Raw genomic sequence first — 12773 nt, 5'->3', positions numbered from 1 at the left:
AGGGCTATTTGGAAAGTTTGTAAGAATAATCATAGAAAGGGAAATCAACTCGCATATAAAGCCAATGCATTCGTGCTTATATTAACAAGTAATAACCTCTATCTAAATATAAGACTTTTTGCAGTTCAAGTTTTAGGAACAGATGGAGTAATATATTGGACTATCTAGAGCAACGATGACGGGCAAATTCTCAAGGATAGAAGGATGCAGAGCATCGATGACGGGCAAATTCTCAAGGATAGAAGGATGCAGTTGCAACAAAACCAAAGCTAAAATAAACAAAAATACAAGACTTACATAACAAATACAAAATGAAAACAAAAATGACTGAATTTTACAAAGGATGTCGCTAGGTCTTAGTCGACTGAGACTTAAGCAATTCTCACTCAAGTACATAACATATAAGAAAAAAAAACTAAATTAATTTTTTGCGCAAATCTCCATGCAAAATCTCACAAATATAGCATTGACTGAGACATAGCCAAGTCTGGTCGACTGAGATTTAGCAACACTGTTTCACAAAATATAAGGCATTTCAGAAACCAGGGCCCTGAAATATGGTACAAAGAAGTTTCAGAGACTAGGGCCCTGAAATAGGATTAAGATGGACGCTAGCGGTGTGTATGCTAATAGAAAATGTTGGCATCTTGTCCAAATTAGCTCTTGTTCTCATCGCGTTCCTCATTCAAACCCGTCGAGAAGATCTGAGTCCATGTTTGAACCCCATCCATCTATGACAGCTCCAGTTGAATGTGTATAGTAATCCCTTCACTCTGAACAGCTAGATCCATCCAAAATATACGATCAATGGACAACGGCTAGGCTTTGCCTCTTTACTCTGGTGAAAGATAAGTAAATATACAGCAGTATTGATAACCAGATTCCTGAATTGCTCCGACCAACCCATTCTTGCTGCTGCGTGTTATCACACTGTTCTGTTCTTCACACTGGATTAATTGACCTGAGATTGCTAGAGAAACCAGTAAATCAATGCTAGAGATATGGAAAAAAACTAGAGGTGTAGGGAAAAAAATGCCAGATGTCAAACCTGTAAGCTCTTAGAAAGTGAAAATCTTGCACAGATTACATAGCCCCACAGGAGTCAGCACAAGCTGCTGCAACAATGTTATGTCCCCGTCACCTAAGATATGATCGCCGTCACAGCACAGAAAAAAGGGGGAAGGGAGAACGCAAAAGAGATAAGCAATTGGAGAGAATAACGGTCACTTTTTGTTACCCGAGAACATAAAGTACATCACTCTCATTCCTCCACTATTAGGCCCACTTGTCATTGTCGTTCTACATAACAGAGTGCAATCCACACCGACCCAGTCTCTGGACTCTGGACCCACCAATCAGCAAGCTGCCACCCCGTTGCCAACTATGGGACTGACTTGCTCTGTTTTCCTGTTCTTGGCCCATTTTGCTACTGCAGCCTGCCATGCCGGTACTGTAGCCCGTCATGACAAACAGTATATATGCTGCAAGCTGTATCAGCAATTTGTAGATGCAGGATTGCCAAATGATAAGACTGCACTCCACTAGAATAGATTCAGCTCTGACCTGGATTAGATGACCTTTAGCGCTGTTTCCAGCCTGCCCTCAAACAGTATAGACGAAGCATAGGTAGCGCCGCAGCGAGGGTTGGCATGCATGGAGAGAGTTCATCCACGAAAGTCAGGTGTAGGTAGTTTGCGGTGCGGGGAAATTCCTTGGTGCCTTTCCCTTGTGATTGTCATGCGAGAACTTTCAGCAATTTAAAGTTGATCTTCTGCCTTTCTGCTAGCAAGGTCCTGGTGGAGATGCCCATCTGATCTGCAACACAGTACCTTTATTCCAACAAGATTGTGATATTTAGAGCATATTCCGTTAAAAAAAGTTGGTTGTGATCCCACCGTACATTAGCACGTCTCCAAGAAATTTTGTATCAGTACACGTGCAAACTAGTTATCCAAATGTCAACAACGGGTTCGTACCACGGGCAGAGCACCATTGATGCCAAAGGTATCCGTGGCCCCCCTCTTTGGTCGACAAATTTCTTCAGAAACTCTAACTTATACCACTTAAATAACAGAGATACTAGGTTAAGGGTCCTGTTCTTAGCCGGTTTCCCTAAATGTTTTTTCCTCAAGCTCTTGGTACTACATACAGTTACGTTTTCTGCAAAACTGATGGTACCCTTATATGTCATGCTTTCTTTAAGGCCCTTCTTTGTATGAAGGGATTGGGTAGAAATTTTGGAGATATAACTTGTCTTCTGCAAAGCTCTTTGTATACTACTCCCTCCGTTCCGAATTACTTGTCGCAGAAATGGATGTATCTAGAACTAAAAAATGTCTAGATACATCCATTTCTACGACAAGTAATTCCGAACGGAGGGAGTAATAGGCCTAATGTTGTCTTGCACGTATGCTGACACATATGCTAACTAGAAAAGGTGAAAGAAAAGCTTTGGCACAGTACGGAGCACTTATTCCAAAGTTTATGCGGAATTAAAGGGTACAAAATGTAGCAGCCAGTTGTCCTCACCTTTTATTCCCAGCTGAAAATACAAAATCTGCATGGATTCTTCGTCACGCTGCTGATTGCCTGATATGGATGTTTATGTGGAGAGACGAGGCAGCTGGATGTAGTATTCTTGCAGGTACAGTTTGAATGCAAGCTCCAGGTGATAACACCTATCTCCAAATGCCCATTTGTATCATCAAGGGTGAAATTTCTGCTCGCAGCCAGATTTCAAATGATATGGAGAATCTGGAATATGGCTTGATTCTGACAATATCAAAGACATTGATTCTGCAACTTGAACCAGGAGATGCTCATCCAGTACCTGTTTCTTCCAGCTGGTCATGTGCAGCTGTATTTTGTGCAATGTGCACAAGGAAAGAGGTAATCAAACATGAATACATGCGTAGATGATATCGAAATAAAAAATGAATATATATTTCATTTTGCACATTAGAAGAATTAGGCATCCTCACATAGTCAAGCAGGCTACCTCATGATATCCAGGTATAGAAAGACTAAGCTTGCCTAATCTGGTTATACGATGTCATAGTCCTAAAAGGAAGTCTGAGTTCGCTGAAAGTAATCACAATAAGACACCCTGCTATTCTCAAGTAAACAAGAACAGCCGCATCCTGTTAATTCGTTACCACGATTTAAGGTCTTCAGCATTATCTTTGTGAAGCCTCTCTGACTGTTTTTATGGTCCATGTGAAGCCTCAGTAGGTGACAACTCTGTAAGATAGGACCTGCGAATACTTTTCCACTCGAGGGTGAAGGGTGAAGTACTAGATACTACCATTGCTGTCAAGAACAATGAAAATTGCTTATGACCTGTTTCTACCTCCCCGGGTTTCATACTCTTGCATTCTGATGTTGATCGAAATATTCTCTCTAAAGCTGAGTGCTCACCACTCAAAGAAGTATCGTTGAACATGAAATGACTCATTGCAAACCTTTGTCCTAGCCCAGGCAAGGCGTCATGCAGGGGAGGCTAATTCTTGGAGCTTTAAACATGCCTCCAGATCTTTGGGGAATATATGCAGGAACAACTTACCATACAGGCCATTCACTAAGATCATGGCCAGCCACAGCTACAACTAGGCCATCTGGAGATTGATAGGTGCTCAACATTTCCATGCAACAAAGAAGAACTATAAGGAAAATAATAATATTTTATGAAAAGTTAGATTCCATTTGCTCATAGTGCACAATGGAATGTTGTGAACATAAAGTTGGATGCCTCACTCCTATAAATTTACGATGAACTACTCTGTTCTTCCACACAGAAAATTTTCAGCCAGCCCTTCCACCATATTGAGCATTTCTCACAGCCTAGTCGATCGAAGTGTCAGTAAAATCCTCTTGTGTAGCCTTCCTACAATAATAAAACCAAGTTATGTCGCGGGGCAGGGACCCTTTGGCACTGAGCCAGGTAATTGGTGATGTGTTGGATCCTTTCGTAAAGTCAGCTGCCATGAGGATTAATTATGGTGAGAAGGAGATTACAAATGGCACTGGGGTACGATCATCTGCCGTGCTCAATGCACCACAGGTGGAGATTGAAGGTCGTGACCGGACGAAGCTCTACACACTTGTAAGTACACAATATATGTAGCTCTACATACTTGTAAGTAACACAGTACCTTGTAGGAAAATGATATATGTAGTTTGCAGGTTTATTGTGTTAGATAATATGAAAAATGACCTTTGATCCAAACAAAACGTTAAAAAGAAGATGACTCTCGTGTGAGGGGTGGTGTCTAGAATAATCAGATAAGGTAATCATAGTGAGTGACGCATACCCTGATCTATACAAGATCCTTACTCAAAGCAACCTACGTTTAGAAACCCTTATGCACAAGTCTGAATGATGTTTCACTAAAGAAGGATACCTAACTTCCACAGATATATGTTCCATGGGTGATTTTTTATAACAGAAATACGAGAGATATAGGCCACAAAGAATATTATAGTGAGAACAAGAACATCACAAATAACCATTGGGAATGATCAAGTATAGTACATGCTACTTTAGAATATATGTCTGCACCCTATGTTAGTATCTTGTTTGTACAGTGCTATACAAGAATATTGGGCAGGATAAGCCCAAATATGTCTGCTTTGCTTAAAGTTCGAGTTTGAAGCTCTCTCATGTTAAAGTTGGCATACATGCATGTTGCTATGAACATCCTCTACATAACCGAATAGACAAAACTACCCAGAAAATTAATCAGAATATCCCCTATCCCGCCTGAACCCGCTAGCTATATAAAAGTATATAAAAGAAGATACCTGACCACACTGCTTCCCACTATTGCATTCTTCTTTTTGCTCTGTAGAGTTGTGCTCTGGCTCCTCTATAAGGTATGCAACTGCCTCTTTTGTCTTTATCTCAATGCTAAGATAGAAATGTCCCATCTTATAAGGTTATGGTGGATCCTGACGCGCCAAGTCCAAGCAAACCGGAATACAGGGAATATTTGCATTGGTGAGCATGTTATATTTATTACACAGTACTGCATAGTTTCTTCCTTAACCTAATGATGCCAAATTTCTTAAGAAACCTATGACTGCTTCTTGCAACATTGTTTTTATGTTTATAGTTCAAGAACCCCTTACATAGATAACCTGCAGGATTGGAATGCAGCCCTCTCGAAAAAGGAGGGGGGTGTTTCTTTTCCATCCATCAACAGCTGAGGAACTCTTGTTCTGTATGCTATTGGGTAAGAAAGTACAGTATTGCGGTAACCTAATTCTTTTCTAGCACCATAACTCCCTTAACCTAAGTCTCTTTGTTTAGATTGCCATTTTTATCAACATTCATTAGTTTTCCTGTAGATACTGTTTGGTAGCACGGAAATTAAATAACCAAATATTGCAGCATAAATCTTAATAGTTTCTACAGTCTCCAAGAAGATGTTTTACCACCTTCTCATGGACTAGGTACTCTGAAAATTTGATTATTAATTACTTCAAAACACAAAGTAGTGAAAAGATGGCCCTTAATAAGGTTCCGGGAGAATTACTGAGAGCATGCGCATGAAGATTTAGTGGGAAAGCTTTTTACATGGTGAACCTACTTGATGATGTGAATAGGCTGCATGTCAAGATAAATAAGATAGTGGAGATGAATCTCTTAGGTATATAGGATATGGTGAGCTGGGACAAACACATTAATTGAAGAAGGCATTAAATATGACATCAACATGAAAAGCATCAAGATATGCATTGATGCAATCTCAATAGTACTGTTAGAGGAAAAATGGTGCTAGAGCTAAGCAGCTAATGCTTAAAGTTAACACGTATTGCTCACATTTCCTGCTGGATAAACTTACGGGTAACTGATTTTGTACCAAACACTGACATTTCCATACGTTCCTCTGACTCAACATGCTGCCTATTTGTGACACCAAGTTTTTTGTTTGGCTGATTGGTCAATATTTTGTTAGCTACTTGCTATTAAGAAAGTATCACCAATCTAAAAAAAACCATATAACTAATAAATTAATCGGATTCATGTTTCTTCAACTTAAAACTCCTTAAAAAACTTTCAATTTAATCGTACATTGTTTTTTCCTTAATTTGACATGATTTAGGCATAGGTTTATGTAGCTTATATTACATCATGTATGAACAGTCCTGTTGCTGATCAATGATCTAAAGGTGTTGTCTTGTTGGTTATTTTGTACAGGTTGGTGACAGACATCCCAGAGGCAACAGATGCACGTTTTGGTGGGTAACGCCTTACATAATCTCCAATAGTCGAACAATCATACATGACATATGCAGACGGTTGAACAATTTATCATATAACACAATCGGCAAACTACTCAGATTATTTGGGTATCAATATCTTTCCTCAATTGCTCCATGCACACACAAAAAATTATATTCATTGTTCTGTACTTTGAAATCCTTTGGCTCGAACAATCACATAAGCCCGCTACTTAATGAACTACTACCTCCGTTCTAAAATATATGATGTTTTGGTAGGCTAGCGGAGGTAGTATATGACAAATGACAACATAAATTCCAACAAAATAAAATTTGCAAGCGAAGATGTGCACAAGGGTTTTAGAGAATTATTGCAACTACTCAAAAAAAAGTACGAATCAAGTCAATGGTTAATTCAAGCCATCGTCAAACTAATCGCAAACAGGAGTACACTTTCAGTCACTGACACATGCATATTAGGTTTATTTAATAGGCTAATATACCATATGCTGAGATTCTTTGTCTTTAATTAGGCATTTTTGTTCTATACCCTTATACTTAATCTTTTTGGATTTAAGGTGACACTGCAGCAACTGAGAGTTTGAGACGAATAAACTCTATCTAGTTTCCAAGTAAAGTTTTATGATTACCCTACTGAAGGCTAAACTATACATAACCATCTCAAATACAGATACCTCATACATGTGAGTCAAATGCAAAGCACCAGAGAGAGGGGGGGGGGGGGGGGGGTGCCCCGCTCTAATATGTGACTGCACCTGTCTTTGATGCAGGTTAAGCAGTTGGACAGTATTTATCTGCCAACAGTGCCCCAGTTGAGTATCTGACACCATGTAACTTTCTGTGGGCCCCACTTGATGACATTTGTCAATGTGGTGAGATCTCAATTGGACATCAAGTTGATGGAAACTGTTACCTGCTTCACTGCTTGACAGTATACAATGTTTGACCTGTGGCCAGCATAAATACAAGATGCACCTATATTCCAAATTTAGACATACTTCAGATTCTTCAAACATGGGAACTTCCATTTCCAAGTGAAGACAAAATACTAGAATGCCACTTAGAACACTAATCTGAAAAATTATCACGGTGCTTTATAGCCTCCCTTAAGATGCTGCCTACTAGAGTTCACACATACGTATTAGCACAAGCAGACAAACCATAGTTATGGTTATCACAAAGCACTAGTGTCATGTTCCCACAGAAAAGATACTAGCAATGTGACTTGGCCAAATTACTACATTAGCAGTAAGAAAATGTATGGCAGACTTCTTTCGAGCCATATACCAGCCCATTCCATTTACCTGGCTTAGCCAATCTGTTAGGCTTGGGCTAGCAGATAGACATGCTTCTCTGCCATTCAATCAAGATTGCAAGCAGATTTCACATTTTAAACAGAATTTGGAATGCTTTTAGCAGACTAAACAGAAATTCCATAACATGCCACAGCTCATGAGTTTACTATTTTATTATTGCATTTAATGATAGGCAACCAAATGACCTATCTCCTTTTTCTATATGCTCGCTAATGGAAACGTTCCGCCTGTAGATAGTCTATCTTCAACTTCAATATTTCTATGTTTATGTCTGGATGCAATGGTGGATATGCAGCACATGATATTGGGCTGTAGAGACCAACCGCACATATAGCTTAAGGTATATAGTTTGAGAAGAAGGTCAACAAATAAGGCATCACAGGACATTATCTATATTTACTGAATTTACAGCGAGTATAAAAGGAGCAGGCTCAGCAGTAATGGCACTGAACTACAGGGAATATCTATGTCAAACTGATGAGGAGCTTGTCGCCCAAAATAGTTAGAACAGTGGCAGTCCATATTGTGAAATGGTCAAATTTATTCTTCACCTTAAAAAAATTGAATTGTGCAAAGCAAGTCTAATATAGAATACAAATGTTTCAGGCAATGAAATAGTTCCCTATGAAGCTCCACGGCCACCAGCCGGTATTCATCGGCTTGTTTTTGTGCTATTCAAACAGGGAGCACGGCAGACAGTTTATGCACCAGGATGGCGGCAAAATTTTAACATCAGAGACTTCTCAGCATTTTACAATCTTGGACCACCGGTTGCTGCATTATTCTTCAACTGCCAAAAGGAGAGTGGTGTTGGTGGCAGAAGGTACGCACCGACGAAAGTTCATGTTTTACTTAAAGGATAGATATGATATAGGCAGTGACGGAGTTTCAGTGAAAAATCAGGGGCCAAAAAGAACATGAAGCTAAAATTTAATTGAGAATAAAAGCAAAAGAAGGCAAAAACTAGGTGAAAGTAGGTTAATTTGATAGAGTTTAAGAATCACAGAAATATATGTGCATAAATATATATAGGCAATTCCTACATATATAATTATTGAAGGAAAAAACTGGAGTAGCCCTGGCTCCAACATAGATCCGAACCTGAAGATAGGCACAATGTCACATCGGAACCAGGGAGGGGTGGGGGTCTCTGGATCCATGAAAAATAGAATTCTTGACAATGTACCAGTTGAGAAGTACTAGACTAGGAAACATAGTTAGCTCATTAACATATAATCTAAAGCAACCATGGGGTTACTAAGGTGATCTGGGGAACAGTTTCTGGAGATTGCTGAAGTGCCAACATCAACACATATATTCAGAAAGGGGAAATTTTGGATCAGGCAAATATGCATTTTTTTCATAATATAGTGATTTCCATAGATTTAATCAGGGTATGACCTCTTTATGTACGAAATAATATTAATATTTTCATCCCTTCTTACTAACTACCTTACAATACTTCGGTTTCAAGAAAGAAGTGATATGGTAGAACAATATAAAGAAGGTTAGGGTGTTCTCCTCTCTTGATATATACACAAGAATGAGCCACGTAGAAATTCAAAAACAGTGGCAACAAAAGAACACCATCCCTTTATCTTCAAAACACCATCCCTATTTAATATGGGGAAAAAAACTAGGCATGTTATTTCTAGGACAATAGCATTTCATTACCAGTTCTAAACAGATTCCTTTTCTGGATTAATAGGTTCCAAGGACCAGGCTGAGGGATGGATGCAGGAGGGCTCTAGAACAAGGCAGCACCATTTTCAGAAACTATATAGTCCACCAAAGAAGGGCGGGCCTGGCACAGTGGTAGAGTCTCTCCACTTGTGGCCTGGAGGTCCTGGGTTCAAACCAGCCTCCTTGCAGAATTATTATGCAAGGGTAAGGCTGTCTAGAAATTCCCTTCCCCAGACCCCACCTTGTGTGGGAGCTTTCAGCACTGGGTACACCCTTTTTATATAGTCCACCAAAGCTTTTGAGTTTGACAGCCCATATAGCACCAGTTAACAATCCAGTAGTCCAGCAATTGATTCATATCATATGAAACAAAGTATCATCCGAGTTCTCATATATCACATCTCTAAATATAAAAATTAATATTATGTTTTATGATGTTTTTTTTAACTTAGTTTATGATGTTCACATTAGCAATTGTGAGTGTAAGTGTGATCAGCTGTCGTGGAGCTTAGTGCAGGGTCAAAGTAAATTAGAGTGAGATTACTACCAGTATCTCTCTTTTGTACATACTTTGCAATCCCATTAAGACTGGTCCTCCTCTGTGTAAACTGGACGAGGCTCCACCACTGGTGATCAGATCACTCGGTTGTTAATGCAAGTGGTATTGCTTTTCCTTTCTGTTAGTGAGTGTGGATGTAAACCAGAGCACGGCAACACTCATGTCTGAGACACAAACTAAACAGATCCTTGAGGTCATCCATGAAGAGGTCAAACTAAACTGCTTGAGCTCACTAAGACCGCAAAGAACAAATCTGAACAACTTACACCGGAGTGTCGTACCTGATCTAGTAATAAGCGTCTTCCTCCGACGGGGGCGTGAATTATCCATATAACCAGATGACATTGTGTGGTCCAAAACATGCATACTTGAATCGAACAGTACCATTCGCGACCAACTAAGTCAGATTACTCCAGCCCCCAGGCAGAGTTGGTGTCTCATTTCAGCAACTGCCGCACTGAGCGACGATCTGTGGCATTACAAACAACGCCACAACTGCGTCCATGAGGTTTATACGCGAGCAGACGAATTAAATAGTTGAAGGTGCGCAAGCCTGAACTCAAGCACGCGCCCATCTTCTGACACCGCAGCAATAATTCAGAATTACCAATACAAATACACCAATCACGCCTAAATAACCAGGTAATCTCAGGGGGGGGGGGGGGGGGGGGGGGGGGGGACATCGAAGAGGGAATCGGGACGGAGGCATTACCGGTCACGCGGTCCGACGGTCCGACCGACCGAGACGAGCGCATTTCCAATTTTCAGCCTGTCCTCGGCTCGCGGGGGAGGGGAGGGGAAAGGCAAGACAGCAGGAGCCGAGCGAGTGAGCAGAGAGGCCACTCGACTCGCTCCGTCTCGCGCTCCGGCGCCGCCTCCGCCGCGTAGGGTTTTGGGTGTGGACGAGGGGGAGACGGTGGAGAAACGACGACATGGACGCCGGCGGCGAGGTCTGGGGCTGGGGCAGGAGTGCCTTTTTTTGAGCTAAGGGGCAGGAGTGATGGGAGGTATGGGTCGGGCCTAGCCTCCAAAACTCAACAAGGCCGGGCCAGGGCAGGCCGAAATCGCCCTGTGAGTGAGCTCATACCTACTATGCCGGGCTGGAGGCCCGACCGGAAATATTTGTCCTTTTTTTATGGTAATACGTGTCTCATTCATATCATAAAGATCAAAGTATAAAATCACGTAAGGTCCAACATGACAAAACTGAAAAGATAACAGAACATCTCTGACCTTGACACCAACGTCCGTCACCTGCATCCGGCACCACCACATCAGCCACAAAAAAAGATTGACGGATCACCTCCTCACCCGAACTCGACGCGACTCCATTGCTGATATGCAGCTTTATGGACCTTTAAGATGGCTTACCAGAAGTGAAGCCATTGCCATTGAACGAACAGACCGAGGCAACACCCCGGACACGCCATCAAACTCTAGATCTGGCACCCCACCACGACTAAGACGCCGATGGAGGAAACCACACATGCCATCCATCAACCACGAACCCAGCACACGTTCCGTCTTTCAGATGTCGTCGATGCAGACCACAGTCTGCATCCGCTCCTGGACTACCTCCGAAGCTCCGCGCCGACGTTGGAGCAGACGATGTTGCAATGTCGGAGCCCAAGGACACATGTCCACCACGAGGATGCCGTCGCCGTCACACCATCCTTGCTTGAACAGAGAATGGTTTCCAAAACCATCCCCAACCATAGGACCGACCGCCCTATCGGAGAAGGATCTGAAGAATCTTTATTCAGCGTTGTCATCGTCGTCGCCGAAGACAAGACGATGAACAGCCTAAAAACAAAGCTACTTTAGCCTAAAACTATCCACACACGTGGATCCAGCGACCCCCCCTCACCACCGACGGCCGAGGGGAGCTGCCAGAGTTACGTGGTGGAAGAAACTCGCTGGCGGCGGCTAGGGTTTTCTAGTCGCCTCCCGAGAGGAAAAACGACTCGTACAATACTAGTTGGACTCAGAAATATTTGTCTCTTCAAACAATTTTGTATGGAAGAAAAGTATATATGTGCCTCAAAAAAAGTATATACGTAGTTCTAAAAAAAGGAAGAATAATCCAAAAAAAGAAGAAGAAAGTATACTTTACACATCATCCAAAAAGGTTCAATTTTCACCCTCGGATATATCCGACCTGAGTGGCAATCTCTTGACGTAAATTTGGTCTGATATACACCGCCAAATATATAATACCGGACCCCGTGGGAGGCATGGTCAAAAGATCATCAAATCATTCAAGAGAATATGCAATACCTTACTAATCACCCTCTTAGGCGGTTTTGAGCTGGCATGGTATAGGTGTAAGTGTTTTTGATGTTTATTGGCCTGTTGTGCACACGAGCAGGCACCTCAAGCAGAGGAACAAAACGAGGGGAAAATCAGATCCAAGCTTATTCAGCGTGAGAAGACCACGGTTGCATCTGTGGCCATGTTAATCCAAGTTTAAGCAACGAGCCACCTCGTCGATTTCTATTAAAAAAACACCATATAAGTTTGATACAAGTTCAAACAAAGCAAGAGAAGGAGGGGAAGACCACCCCCCCCCCCCCCCCCAAGCAACATGTAGAACGGCAAACCAGAGGAAAAAAGCACAACCATCTCAACCACAAAGTAGCTCACAATGACAACACCAAAACACGGGATCTACTCCTCTTCATAACTTCAGTTTTCTAGCTCCAGGATTCCAACCATGACGATGAGTATACGCCTCTCGCAACACTATCTTGATCATATCCACAAGCCGCCTCAAATCTTCTTCGCCCTGGTTCTTGAAGGAAATATGCCCTAGAGGCAATAATAAAGTTGTTATTTTATATTTCCTTATATCATGATAAATGTTTATTATTCATGCTAGAAATTGTATTAACCGGAAACTTGATACATGTGTGAATACATAGACAAAACAAAGTGTCCCTAGTATGCCTCTACTTGACTAGCTCGTTAATCAA

The 12773-nt window shown here is 41.5% G+C and overlaps 1 protein-coding gene and 1 long non-coding RNA gene across 5 annotated transcripts; one reads left to right on the top strand and one right to left on the bottom strand.

Annotated features, from left to right (window-relative positions):
- Positions 1-402: 402 nt before the first annotated feature.
- LOC109758879 (uncharacterized) lies at positions 403-10799 on the bottom strand. 3 transcript variants are annotated; one of them, XR_005757729.3, is made up of 5 exons: positions 10514-10799; positions 2530-2857; positions 1238-1829; positions 1049-1141; positions 403-970 (listed from the first exon to the last, which is right to left on the bottom strand). It is a non-coding gene; the product is annotated as an uncharacterized lncRNA (long non-coding RNA). The 3 variants fall into 3 exon arrangements; XR_002231923.4 differs by having other exon boundaries at positions 1238-1815; positions 10514-10797; XR_002231921.4 differs by having other exon boundaries at positions 403-961; positions 1238-1815; positions 10514-10797.
- On the top strand, positions 2855-9916 carry LOC109758858 (protein FLOWERING LOCUS T). Of its 2 annotated transcripts, none has more exons than XM_020317734.4 (5): positions 2855-4102; positions 4935-4996; positions 6200-6240; positions 8166-8382; positions 9268-9916. In XM_020317734.4, exons 1-5 carry the CDS (start codon positions 3905-3907, stop codon positions 9284-9286), a joined length of 537 nt encoding a protein of 178 aa, XP_020173323.1. In that variant the 5' UTR covers positions 2855-3904; the 3' UTR covers positions 9287-9916. The 2 variants fall into 2 exon arrangements, with proteins under 2 accessions (XP_020173323.1, XP_073354071.1); XM_073497970.1 differs by adding an exon at positions 5143-5231 and having other exon boundaries at positions 2855-4996; positions 8243-8382.
- Positions 10800-12773: the final 1974 nt, after the last annotated feature.

This window comes from Aegilops tauschii, chromosome 5 (assembly GCF_002575655.3).
Source record: "Aegilops tauschii subsp. strangulata cultivar AL8/78 chromosome 5, Aet v6.0, whole genome shotgun sequence".
Taxonomy (NCBI): domain Eukaryota; kingdom Viridiplantae; phylum Streptophyta; class Magnoliopsida; order Poales; family Poaceae; genus Aegilops; species Aegilops tauschii.
Note: the sequence above shows the minus strand (reverse complement) of the source record. Positions and strands in the feature narration are given on the sequence as shown.

Excerpts from the sequence above, each read along its gene's own strand:
- LOC109758858 (XM_073497970.1), top strand. The coding sequence starts at position 4,918 with ATGTCCCATCTTATAAGGTTATGGTGGATCCTGACGCGCCAAGTCCAA. Across the intron at positions 5,232-6,199 it reads CTTGTTCTGTATGCTATTGG|GTTGGTGACAGACATCCCAG; the intron begins GTAAGAAAGTAC and ends TATTTTGTACAG. Across the intron at positions 8,383-9,267 it reads AGTGGTGTTGGTGGCAGAAG|GTTCCAAGGACCAGGCTGAG; the intron begins GTACGCACCGAC and ends CTGGATTAATAG.